The following is a 12,975-nucleotide window of genomic DNA, read 5'->3' on the forward strand; positions in this document are numbered from 1 at the left end:
AACTGTTGTGGAGTTATACCTAAAAATACTGAAACAATGCCATAACTGAATATGAAATTTAAAAGAGTATTTTTAAAGTATTTGAGATAAGTTTAGCAGGTCTTTTGCAGTTTTTGTGCTACTAATGACTGTTTCTTTTTTATCCTTGCCCTAGATTTTATTTAGCATTTATCCAGATCAAGGTATGCCCTGGCAGATGTTGGCTGTATCGCCTCTGGAAAGCTTCTGTATCCTTCTTCCATCGGGAAAAAAAATCTGATCTGAAGTTTCATTGATAAAGTAGTTGAAAAGGTGTGTATTTTCTGTCTTATACCCTGAGAGGAGTGGGTGTTCTCATTCTCTCTAAATGCAGTCTAAATGGCTGCATTTAGACTTGTCCTTGACACAAGCCCAAGTACTCCCTCTCCAAGCTGTACTGAATGGCACCTGTCTGGGGCCAAGCAACTGTTTAGCAGAAAAAGCAATAGAAAAACCCCAATTAAAAATTATTCATAGGTCAATACAGATCTGAATGTGAAAAGTCTTTGAGGGTTGAAGTTAGTTAAAAACCAAAAACTTTTGCAAATGAATTACATTTATTCTCCCCACTATATTTCTAGTTTCATCAGTCTGCTCTGAAATCTCCTTGAATCTTATTTCACTAGTGTTAAAAGAAGATGCATGTATATATAGGTATATTTCACAAGCTCCAGCAAGGTCCCTTGTTTTGAAAAGGTGTAATAGGTTTTCATTTTTGAGATGCTTTGTTCTTCTATATAACTGGCCAGGTCCATAGCTTTGGGCAGGGAGAGTCCATTTTAAATAGATTTGATTATTAGCATTCTCACTGTCACCAATAATGACACTATATAATGCACTAATTAGTAGGGTAAATGAGGAAGAAAATGTTAGTGCTTTAGGGCAATTTATAATTAAAGTTGAGATTGCTTTTTGGAGGGAAGCAAATGGACTTTTAGTAGGACCAATGACAACTTCAACTGTAAACTCCCATCAATATCCTGTTCACATCAGTGTTTTTGGTTCTCCGTGAAACAGTTGTTGAAAGCTCCTGTGGTGGTGTGGTGTTAAACAGCCCCATGGCTGTCATGGGCTTAGCTGCCAAATGAGGATGAATTGAAAGTGAGTCTTCAAGTTTTAGTCAACTGTCACAGTATAAATTGAAGATTTCCTCTCTTTCCGGACTTGGGTTGGACCCATAGTTGTTGCACTGTACAAATTAGCTCTGCAACCAAATATTCCCTTTGTTTCAGGGGACTGCATTTGGGACTAGGATTTTAAACAAACAGTTGTTCCTGTATTTTGCATTTTACCAATCATGTCAGGACACTTTGAGACAAATAGCTGTCAGACAGTCAGAAGATAGCATTTCCATTTCTTACATGACAAACCCAAAGATAAAGCTTTTTAGTTTGTGTAATGTGTCTTGAAAACTAGATATTCCATCTGCTGTCTGATGTCACTGAGCTGGGGAAAAGTGAGAGGCAAGCAATCCAGCAAAGCCAAGCTTCTTTTTCAAGGTGATGTAGTAATTCAAGCAGAAGAGCCAAGGAGAATGATTGCATTTCTAAGAGTTTTGGAAAAGGAACCAGCAATCCTGAATGTCCTCTTACTGTCACTGTCAGTCTCTATTTGCACAGCAGTAAGTTCATGTGGTTGTCTTCCTCTTTTTTGCATAGTGAAGAAAGTATTCCACTTCTTGGCTAGATAATGTTAACTATTCAGACAGCAGTGTTGAAGATGCAATTTATGCTGGCTGACAGACTGCTGTACACCCAACGCACTCTATGGGCTGCTCTCTGAATGACCACAAGATTTTAATGGTAGGTTTGCAGGTGTGCTGCAGTAGTCCTTGCAACAAAGCCCTTGGAGGTTATCATATCATATCCCTATATCCTTGGGGAGGAAAATAAGTATCTTAGCTTATAGCTTATATGATGCCAAAATATGCAAATGAACACACCTCTTTACCTCTTGCTTCTGCTTCAAAAACTGTTTAAAAGTCTTGAATAGATACTAACCAATAAATATATTTATATATTTTTAAAATTTTTTTTAACTCCTTCCTCTAAGTTCTGTTTATTTCCAGAAATGGCCAAGCACCACACTGTTGTGTTGTGTGCTCACATATACAGTGTATCTCCATACAGTAGAAAAGTCAAAACAAAGTGTGAAATATTTTTAAAAAACAAATGGAGTGATTTCTTTTGAACTTCATGTCCTTTGTCATCCCGGTATCAGCTGGATTTTTTTGTTTTTTCTGCCATGCCCATGAGAACTCAGATTTGCTCAGGGGCAGGACTTTCTCTGGTGCTGGGAAAGGCCTTCATTAACTGGTGTGGAGGTGACCTGCTTTTTAGATGAGATCTCTGTGTGTGTTGCTATATGTTTATCTCTCATTTGGTTTTACTTTAGCTGGTTTTCTTCCCATTACCTTTTTTATAAGCCCTTGTGTTTCTCCCATTGCTTTGTCCATCCCCATGGGTATAAACCTGGCATGTAGCACTGAAGTGTGCTAACTGGAGATTCTGGAAACATCTCGCCTCCTGTGAATTAGTAGAAGCTTTCTGAGTCTGTAATTTTGTGTGTGGTTGGTTTGCTGTTGTGTTTTTTTGGTTTGGTTTGGTTTTTGTTGGTTTTTTTTGGTACTGATTTCCGTACAGACATAAATTCAGTGATTTTAGTATAGTTTTCAAAATATTGGTAATGTTTCTTTGAACATAAATCCGTAAATCCTTGGGATTTATTAGTTTTAAAATTTTAACAGTCAACTCTATAATACCAGAAAGAAGTAAGTTTATACTGAAACCTGACTTGAGGACCCTTTCTGCAGGAAGCAAGATTCAATATCACTGTTGATGATATTGATATTTTAATATGTGAAGCATTTTCACATCTTCTGTTCAAAGGCTGTATGTTAAGGGAAGAACATCTTTAATTATTAAGATGATAGAAGAAGAGATATAGAGTATGAATAAATTCCAGTGTTTGTTTGTTTATTTACATATACCTATTCTAAGACATGAACATTCTTATTTTTTCTTAACTCTTTGGCCATTCAGACCTTCAGGAAATGTCTCTCCATTAACTGGGTGATCAAAGAGTGAATGAGAAATAATCTTGTTCTTCACGACTTACATATATTTTCAGACTTGAAACATTTTCTGAAGTACTAAATATACTTTGTGTTCATTCTTTTGTTTCTAATAACTACTTCTCTGATCTAAGCAAATTTTAAGCTTTTGTCCAGCAATAGGGAATGGACAACTGGAGCAGAACTAGACACTCACTTTTAAACTTGAACTAGGTTTTATGAAATTAAAAAGTAATTTGGATTCATCATGCTTTTAAGGAATTATACAATCAAACTGTATGCTATTTCACTGTAATTTGGAGAAATGTCTGATACAGTGCTTCTTTGTTTCACTGTATCTCATACAGTTATAGCTATTATTATGGCTATAGCTAATAGTAGAAATATTTTCTTTTTCAAAAAATGGTAAATCTTCATCTCATTTCTGTGCAATGGATATCACACCTACCTCACCAGTGTGAGTTTCCATCTTTACACTCTCCCTCAGTAACAACCTTTTCTTCCTTCTCAGCATTTGTACTTGCACCCAGTCATGTTATAGGTGAGGAAAGGTTAGATCAGTGTGGGCAAAGCAATTTCATTTTGCTTTTTTGGACTGATTGTCAGAAATTATCTGGGGAGTGGACTGTGAATTCTTCCTGAGTCTGGCCAAGGATCTTGCATTTTTGTAAACATATTTTAAAGTCTTTCAGTCCTGATCTGATTATCTGATTGTTTAGGTGTTTGATATCTCCCCAGTTAAATTTTTGGAGCAAAGGTTGGCATTTTGTAAATTAAGTATTTTTGCAGCACCCAGCATAGAGAGTTTCTTACTTTATGTTCAAAATAAAACTCAATAAAAGTACATATCCTGAAGTTGCACCTGAATTTGTGTCTGCTTGTTCCAAGTCAGACAAAACTAGAGATATCCAATTGACTAGACAGGGGCCATTTTCATGGATATATTTCCATTCTTGCCATGAGAGATTTTGTTACTTCCAGTCCAGGGTTAAGGTCTCAAATTCAGAAAGCAGAAGATGTATATAGTAAAAATATGTTGAATTTTAAATCATAGGCTAGATTCCTCTTTTTTTTTTTTTTTTTGGATTGAGTGAAACTATTTAGAACAATTCCATATATGGATGAGGAGTCTCTAGGACAAGCAGACTTAAGACTCATAATCAAATTCTTTGATGAAGTTGTATGAATTTGAATGATTTCTGCATGAATTTGTGTTATTGTTGCAACCGTTCATCATGAAGCAAGGAAAGGTCACTAGAAAACTTGCAATCATGTCATGACCATTAATGACGTGGGAATCAACATTTACCACTCCCTGAGCAAGAGGTACATATATAGAAAGAAGGATTGTGAGGCAAAGAATATAGTCATATTTCAGCAGAATTTTTAGCTTCCTTGAAGGTTCTTCTCCAGGGGGCATAAATGAATATAATTTATTACAAAACCTCTCTAATCACTTTAATTTTTTCCCCCCTTTGAATATTTTCTTATTTTGTAACTTTAGTTCTCTACTGGCATACTCTCCTCCATAATTTTTCCTTGCAGAAAGCATTTAAAAATTATTTCTGTTTTTGATGTTGTTGGAACTAAGCATTTAGGCCTACAGGCAGTGTTCAAGCTGTTAAATAGATGGATGAAGACCAGGATCACGTGCAGAAGCAGCCAAGAAACAGAATCTCAAGGCACAATTGATAAAATGCTGTAGAAATTAATTTGTTACATAACTTTTCAAACTGATGGAGCAGAGAGAAAGGATTTATCCACTGTAGACAATAATGGATCTGGATTACTCGCATTCAAAAAAGTAGGAAAATAAAAAGTTTATAGAGCATTTATTGGATGGGGAAGCCAGTAGGGACAGAGAAGTGTGTGGTCTAACTTGCTATATTATGAAGGGATGGTGTAGGAAACAGAGATGAGAACAGAGATAGGAAAAAATAATAAAAAAAGAAAAGCACAAATACTAATGCAGAAATAACACCAGTTAAGGACAATACGCAAAAAAGCATGCTGAGATCCGGGGAAAAGGCCTTCTTTAAAATGATAGTATCCTAGAGAAACTAGCATAAGTGGCCTGGTCATAAATCAGGATGAATGGTGTATAACTACCTCAGAAACTTGCTGAGAAAAAATCCATAGACAAAGCATTCTCAAGGTCCATTCTACAGTATACAGAATAGGATATACAAATAGACATTAAAGAAAGCATAAAGTCAGCCATCTACGTGCAAATACAACAGAGAATCTCTGTCAAACAGGGCTTTTTGGCTGCCTCTGTACATATTGAAATAATTACCTGATGGAGGGCAGAGCAGGGACTCAGTATTTTGGGGGCTGACTCAGCTACTCCTGAGTTAGTCATCCTAGGCTCTCTTTATAGTTAATAGAGAGAATGGATGTTCCTTATGAGCAGTTATTCTCATCTTCATGTAGTGAAGCCATGAATTCCATCTTACAAGCATCTTTTATCACTGATTTTAGGGAAGCAACATGTATCATATGCAGATGTCCAAAGTACAGGAGCATGAACTATGGTGAATGAATACCAGTTTAAATGTTTAGCCACTGCATCCCATTCCATCAACATAAGCCAAATAAAAATAAAGTAACATGAGGTGACTGTCACATACTCCCCAAAACCACTTCAGAAAATCAGGATCAGGAAACACAGCTCTTGGTTCAGCTGGGAGCAGCAGACCTGCTTTGGTGCCCAGTGTAAATACAGACAACCACAGTGTAATGCTTCACAGAGCAAACACAAACCCAAATCCGTTGACGGGCTAATTCACAGCAATAATGAGATTTCAAGAATAGAACTATATCAAAATGAAGCAGTTTAGCTGAAGTGAAATAAAAAATATCAGCTCTGGCTGTAAATCTCCCCAGGGAGATTTTTTTGCTTTAAAGGAGCACACTGGAGGACACATTACAAAAAAAAGTTCAGAAAAGGAAAAGCATGCTTAAATTGCAGAATAAAAGGAAATATTAGAAGTAAAAAGAGAGTTTTCCCAAAAGTTGTCCATATCTGAATGATAAAAATTTAGAGAAAATCACATTCTGTCAATTTAAGAAAAATACAAAAACAAGGTAAGGCAGAACAAAAATATTCTGAAGTGCAGCTTGATAAAAAAAATAATATTTTTTTCATGGAAGCATGTCTGGAGTTTTCTTCTGGTTTATTATGATTCCACCTTTCATAAAGGCTGTGATCTGCTACAGTCTAACAATGGAATTATGACAGAGTCCCAAAATATTGTTTGGAAAAAGATGGGATTTAAGAGCCTTAATGCAGACTGGTGAATGATATTCTGTTGCACTCACAATCAAAGGAGAACCTTTCTTTTTTTTCTTTTTGTTCCTGTGACTTTTTATAATGGTTTTATAAGTGTACAGAATGGAATGGATTGGAAAAAGTATCCTTATCTGTAGAGGAAAAGAAGAAAGGAGCCACTCTTCTTGAAAATAAGGTTTAATTTTAGACATATTTTCTAATAACTCCTGAATGTGTCATCTAGGTAATTACAGGATTTATTTTAAAAGTATTTCTTAAAAGGAAGCTGCCATAATTATATGCACCTGAAGCTTTTCAAGATATAAGTGGCTACACTCCTTGTGAAAAACTGACTATCAAAAGTTGTCCCAGACCTTAGGGTTAATGATTTCAGGTGAGCAGACCTTTTAAAAGGTTTAATTAATGTCTCTAGTTAAAGGTATGGATATAGTTCCTATTGAGATTCCTATTATATATCAACTAGTGACACAGAAAAACTGTGATGCCAACTCAGGTTTAAAATTTTCAGAAACAGAAGAGAGTTGTTGTCATTTCTGTTTATGTTTGCTAAGAGTTGTGAGGGTAAATTCTTCAGACTGGATTTGTCTCCTAATTTGTTACATGTGAGATTATTATTTTTTATCCTTTCCTGTGTGATTCCTTTAAGCAAATAGATGGTTGGGTACTAATTTTTTAATTAATGGTATGTGAGTGTCACTGGTGGTGTTTGCTCAGCTTGCCTTGCTAAGCAGGGTGACATTTATATTACTTTGAATGCATTGGCTACAAACCTGGTACCAGATCTAGTGGTTTTTATTTTGGTTTTTTTTTTTTTTTTTTTACTGTTGTTACTGTGAGAGATTACTCTTTTCTAGATCCAGAAGGACCTCATAATCTCCCACATTTTCCCCCATTAGACACTGACTTTACATGGATGATCTTCCCTGGAGGTCACTGGAAGCAGGACAGAGCACAGCACTGCCCTGAGTCCTCCAATTATCATGAGTTTTTTTCTTTTCCTCTTCAAAGTCTCTTAGTTTTGAGGGCTACAAAGCATCTTTTTGGGAAAATTATTTTGGTGGGTATATGATCTGGTACATCTGGTACATGCAGTAGTTTCCATAATACTCTCTATGTAGTGTGCTCAATAAAATATAAGACATTAAAACCATAAGATGTTCAAGCATTAAGTCTCATGATTTCAATGGAACATGTGTGTGTAAAACTAAGCAGTTATTTTTGTTAACTTTTTTTTTGTTTTGTTGGTGATGCCTTAGCTTTCTACCTGTCACAGACAGGAGCAAAACAATTATACTAACAAACAAACTGTGAAGGGTTTAAAATCTCCTGCTTTCCTCATCCCCTCCCCTCCCCACCCACCAAGCCACAGGGATGCTTTTTTCAACCATGCCAGAAGTGGACTATCACAACACTAAGTTTGAAAAGCCCCAGATGTATTTGGACTAATAGAACCAGACTTCCAATGGATTTGTGGATCATGGTTGGCTGATTTCTCAATTATATTAGACTAGGAGTGTAGTTTGACCACACCTCATGTGAGATATCTCCAGAAAAAAGTAGATGAAGGAGCTGAGGGTAATAGAGTCTGTGAGTACTTCAGCTGAAAGGAGATTGAGAATGTCTTTCAAATATTTGTAACATTGTGAGCAAAACTTTGACCAAAAAGCAAACAATCAGGCAAAATCCTCTGTAGTTTCTACATTGCTTTCACCAGTACAAGTTCTGTAATGTTTAAATTGCTGAGCTAATAATAGATGAGCCTTTCATCTAATACAAGTACTTAAAGAGCCTTACTTCTCTGTCTCTATGTGTATTTCTGTATGCTATTTTGAAGCTTTGATACATCAGGTGAAAGCACTGGTAATCCCGAAAGTCACTAGGGAAGATACATTTGTTCTGAACTTGTAACTCTGTAACTCTTGTTTTATTAGAAAACTTGGTCAAAACAGTACTACTTGGTGAGGAAGTAGACATCTGTGTTTTTTTTTTTTTTTTCAAAATTCCTGAAATTTAGCTGAAGAATGTATTTTTTCAATATAAATTGACAATTTTTTTTTCCTGGAATTTGTACAGTCTATACAGCCTATACTATTTTTACTGGAAATTTGCACCTTAACAACTTTATTAACAGCTATGAATCTGACTGACTTTCGTGATTCCGCTCTGTTGAAGTTAGACATAGGAGGCCCATTTGGGGCACAAGTGGTTGATGAGCAAACAGAGGAATACATAGTAGTACAAATCAGCCAGAATGAAGACACAGGATCAAGGAGGAGGCACCAGCAGCAGGTGATAGTCTTTAAGTTATCTTTCATTTTTTCTGAGATATGTTTTATCATTTATTTCCATCACCACTCTGTGGATTAATTGTCCGTGCTTCTTCTTGCTGCAAAGTGTTTCAATTTCAGCATTAGAAAACTTGCTGTAATTAAAGTTGCATTTTCTTTTGCCTTTATAAGGTTTCTCTATAGTCAATGCAAATTGTGTTTTGGCATCCTCCCTCTGGAGGACTTCCTGGAGGTGTCTCACTGCAGTGATTGAGTGAAGGTATGAGGATGAATTAGTTTAATTAAACCTGAACACCCATAACAAACCTAATTGGGGGAATTAATTTAGGCTGATTTTATGTGTGATCAACAAAAAAAAAAAAGGACAGAAGAGAGAAAAAGAGAAATAAAACCCTGTATCAGAGACATATCACTGACTTCCACTAATATTGCTGAATATGATTCTCTTGCAGATGGTATACAACTGGTCTCTCCCCTTAAGTTCAAGAAGAAATCCGCAGATCATCACAACTAGAACCTTTCAGATACCATACAGGTTGGCTAAGACACTTAAAAATGATTCATTGAAGGAATAGCTTTCATAGACTTGACTAAGATAAGGTTTTAAAAATAATTATCACTGCATGTTTCAGAAGGGCAGGAAAAGATGACTTCTTGTTGCTCTTTGAAAGTATTTACAAGACTGGTTTGTACTTGAGTTAATTTCTAAACAATTGTTTTTAGAAGGATAGAGTTTGTTTGAAAATGTTTGAGGAGTTGCTTGCTTTTGTAAAGATATAACAAGTATATTGATAGGTACTCAATACAAAATAATGCATAAATAAAACAAAAGGTATATAATTCCAGGAATAAACAAAACTTCTTTTTCTTTTACCAGAGGCACCATCTTCATAGACATTCAAGCTTCCCTGCAGGAGTCTGGAAGTGTTCCTCTCTCCATGAAGCATCAGTACCTTCATGCAAATATAGAGGCACAAGTAACAGTTGCATCCATCATCTTAGTAGGTGTCTACGTGTTGATCATATTGGAAGTAAGTCAGTTTTGTACTCTGATTTTCTTTTTTTCCCTAAGTTCTAAGTGTAGCACAAGAAAAGTTTTCAGTCTTGGGTTTTGATACAATTTTAAAATGTGTATTAATTGTCCTGGTACTTTTAAGGAAAAGCCTTAAAACAAATAATTAAATTATTATTTCTGTGAAACAATAGGAAAGATTTCTATTGTCATCAGAAAAATTATTTCTGCAAATTCAAAGGTAGAAATAAATATGCATAAGTAAACTTTTGTGAAATTTTGAAATTTAAGAGTGTGGAAAGCCACATATTGTGTCATGATATTAGCCACTTTCTCCATAGCATCTATAGGAATGTCAAATGCTACAACAAGAGTAAATTCTAAACTCTTAGTTTTTAATTCTATGGTTCCCTCACAGATTTCTTGCAAGCAATGGATGTAAATATTATTGGAATATATAATAGTGGCTTTCATCATATTCAGTATTTATAACTTCAGTGCCTGAAGTCCTGTTTTCTCAACACATTGCATTTTCTATCCCTTTAGCGGCTTTCACTGTTGGAGAAATCAATGTTACTCCAGAAACGATCTCTTTAATTTTTTAAAGAGATAGATTTTAATTTTTGGTGTTGCTGCTCCCCGTCTTTTATCAGTCTTTGTTATTTTCCTGTATTTTATTAATTATTATTTGCAATACAGCTTCAAATTCAGACACTGTGGACACCCAAACCAGTTTTAGAGCTATATTTTCACATATTTTCTTTAAAAATGAAGAAAAAGGAAGCATCTTATCTGTTACAAATCACAAGAGCCTCTATTTCTTCCTGCACAGCCTGTTTTTCCCCGGCATGGGTAGATCTTGCCCACAGCCTCCTCATCCCCACTGTCATCATATTTGAATCCTTTCTTGCCCTTGTCCTCCTGGGGCAAGTTAGTCACCAGGGACTGTGCAAAAGAGGCTGCAAGCACTTCTGTTTCCTGCAGATACAGGATGATGGGAGAAGATTGCCAAGTAAGAGGTTAAAGCTGGAAACTGAAGTGCATTTACTGTAAACAATTGTTTTCTCAAAACTTTTACCACCGTAAACATGCAGAGTAAAATCTACTTTGAGGCAGCTGTTTGCCTCCATGTTAACATCAAATGTCTAAATTAAGGACCCCACCTTGTCACTGGAAGTCTCAGGATGTGCCATTCTTCAGAAAACAAGCTGTTGAACTTCATTTCTTCAGGCACTTATTTTCAGTGTTGTTTCTTTTGAAACTGATTCCATGTTATATATTCATAAAATACAAATATGTTTCTGATAAAAGAAGATGCCCATTTTCCTCTTAAATTCCCAATGATTTCTAGTTTCATGAAATGTTTCATATTGCTTTTCACTCTCTTGGTCATGCCTTAGTTTCTTGTTTGGAGTTTGTGGGCTATTTTCTTTTTTTTTTCTTTTATGCAGTCATCTATTCTTTCATTAGACGTTAATTATCTTGAAAATTATTTTCTTCAAATATCAGTTTGTTCCCTCTCAGCATTTCAGTCTCCTATTCCCTTCCCTTGTCCCAAAGGAGAAAAACATTCAGCTTCTTGTGGTGCTTCTGCTTTGATCTAATCTATACTATTTTATAGACTTGTTGAAAACCACAAAGTATTTAATTTTGTTTTTGAAAGTATAAACTACACAGGAAATTGAAAAACCTGCATGTTGAAATAAGAAAGAAAGTGTGCCAGATTTACTTTTGTTGATCTCTTCTCTCTGACCCTTCAGGATTACTGTGCAATCACTGGTTAATGGGTTACAAGTATGTTTTCACATTGGTCTACAGAGACATCTGGTGTAAAAGGTGGATGTACAGAGTTCTACACTGATGCTGCTGTATTGAATCAGTTTACAATTAATTTTCAGACAGACTTTTTCTATTTTTGATCCGCAAAATGTGTATACTCTCTTGACTGTAAACTTGAAAAGAAAAAAAGCTAGAAAATTTGATTTTTATAAACCCCTGCTCCAAACATCTTTGTTCTTTCAGCTGAGTGCATTTGATCCTTTGCCTTCTTCGATTTCCAAAATGTCTTTCAGAAAAGCATTTTCCTGTGTGACTAAAGTGATTATTGTGGCTCATTAACGGAATGATCTGTCATTTTTGGTCATAAGGCACGGTCAAGGAAACATAGTGCAGATAAAATCTCATTTTTAGCTATCAGTTAGACAGATTAGTTAGATACCTTTGCTTTCTCACCTTGTCCCTGTTTTATTTAGACAAAATGGGATAATACACTGGTTATGCTATAGAGAAATCTATCTGCCCATCTATATCAAAATATCTGTTGAAATATTCAAGTCTTGCTGGTATGCAAAAAAGATTTTTGGCTTTATAAAGCTCTTATTTGTAATTATTAACTGCATATCTGCAGCTATGTTGAAGCTGCATTAATTAGAAATATGTAAGGAGGAATGCTAGACATCAATTATTAAAGGATAGAGCTCATTAATTGAAATGAATTAATGTGTGCCCTTGTCCAACACTTTCCCCTAATAATATATTTGTTTTGCGTGGTGTGTTAAAATGCAGTGTTAGCTGTTTATGATACTTGAATGAGCAGAAGCAAATGTGAAATAATTGCCTTTTAAAAGCTATTTTGTAAAACATTACATTTAATCAGGAGAAAAGGCAAAATAACAATTATTATACTAAGTTAATTTAAAAAAATGAAGAAAACATAAGAGATACGAATAGCATATCAAATAGCAGAAAAGTGATACAAGTGAGTATCAGAGCAAGTATCTGTGAGAGCCTCCACAGGATTTATCACAAGGGATATTATTTAGCTACATACCCTGTCTTGTAATTAGCACTAAGAAAGATCTTGCCAGGATCTTTTAGATGGCATTTTAATGATCTGACATCCTGAATGACATTTACATGTCTGTATTTCTTCTTAAAACACAAATACTTGAAAGTGCAAGATCTGGCCTTAAAAGCTCTGCTTTCTTACTAACATGAAATATGGGTTTATAAATCACAATTTAAATTACTTTAATGGAAATGGAGTATGTCAGTTTCTCTCCATATTACTTTTCTATTATTAACTAACTTAAATTATGAATAAACAGCCCCTAAGCTTAATTTATTTAACTCAGAGTGATTTTTAATAGCATCTAACCAGCAGAAATTAGTTCCAGAGAACAAAACTTTTATGTGATTTTAGTCTGACCATTTTTCTGTCATTGCAGGCTGGTTGAACCAGTGTTTACTGGCTGGAAACGTTTTTACAACTGGAATAAGGTGTTATTACTGC

The 12,975-nt window shown here is 35.2% G+C and overlaps 1 protein-coding gene across 1 annotated transcript in view; it reads left to right on the forward strand.

Annotated features, from left to right (window-relative positions):
• OCA2 (OCA2 melanosomal transmembrane protein) overlaps positions 1 to 12,975 on the forward strand; it is a 156,678-nt gene that overhangs the window by 21,381 nt on the left and 122,322 nt on the right. Inside the window, exons 5-8 of the mRNA XM_041717364.2 lie at positions 155 to 227; positions 8,515 to 8,672; positions 9,124 to 9,206; positions 9,549 to 9,702. Coding sequence (XP_041573298.2) covers positions 155 to 227; positions 8,515 to 8,672; positions 9,124 to 9,206; positions 9,549 to 9,702 — 468 coding nt within the window. The remainder of the gene's footprint in view (positions 1 to 154; positions 228 to 8,514; positions 8,673 to 9,123; positions 9,207 to 9,548; positions 9,703 to 12,975) is intronic.

The sequence above is a fragment of the Taeniopygia guttata genome, chromosome 1 (assembly GCF_048771995.1).
Source record: "Taeniopygia guttata chromosome 1, bTaeGut7.mat, whole genome shotgun sequence".
NCBI lineage: Eukaryota > Metazoa > Chordata > Aves > Passeriformes > Estrildidae > Taeniopygia > Taeniopygia guttata.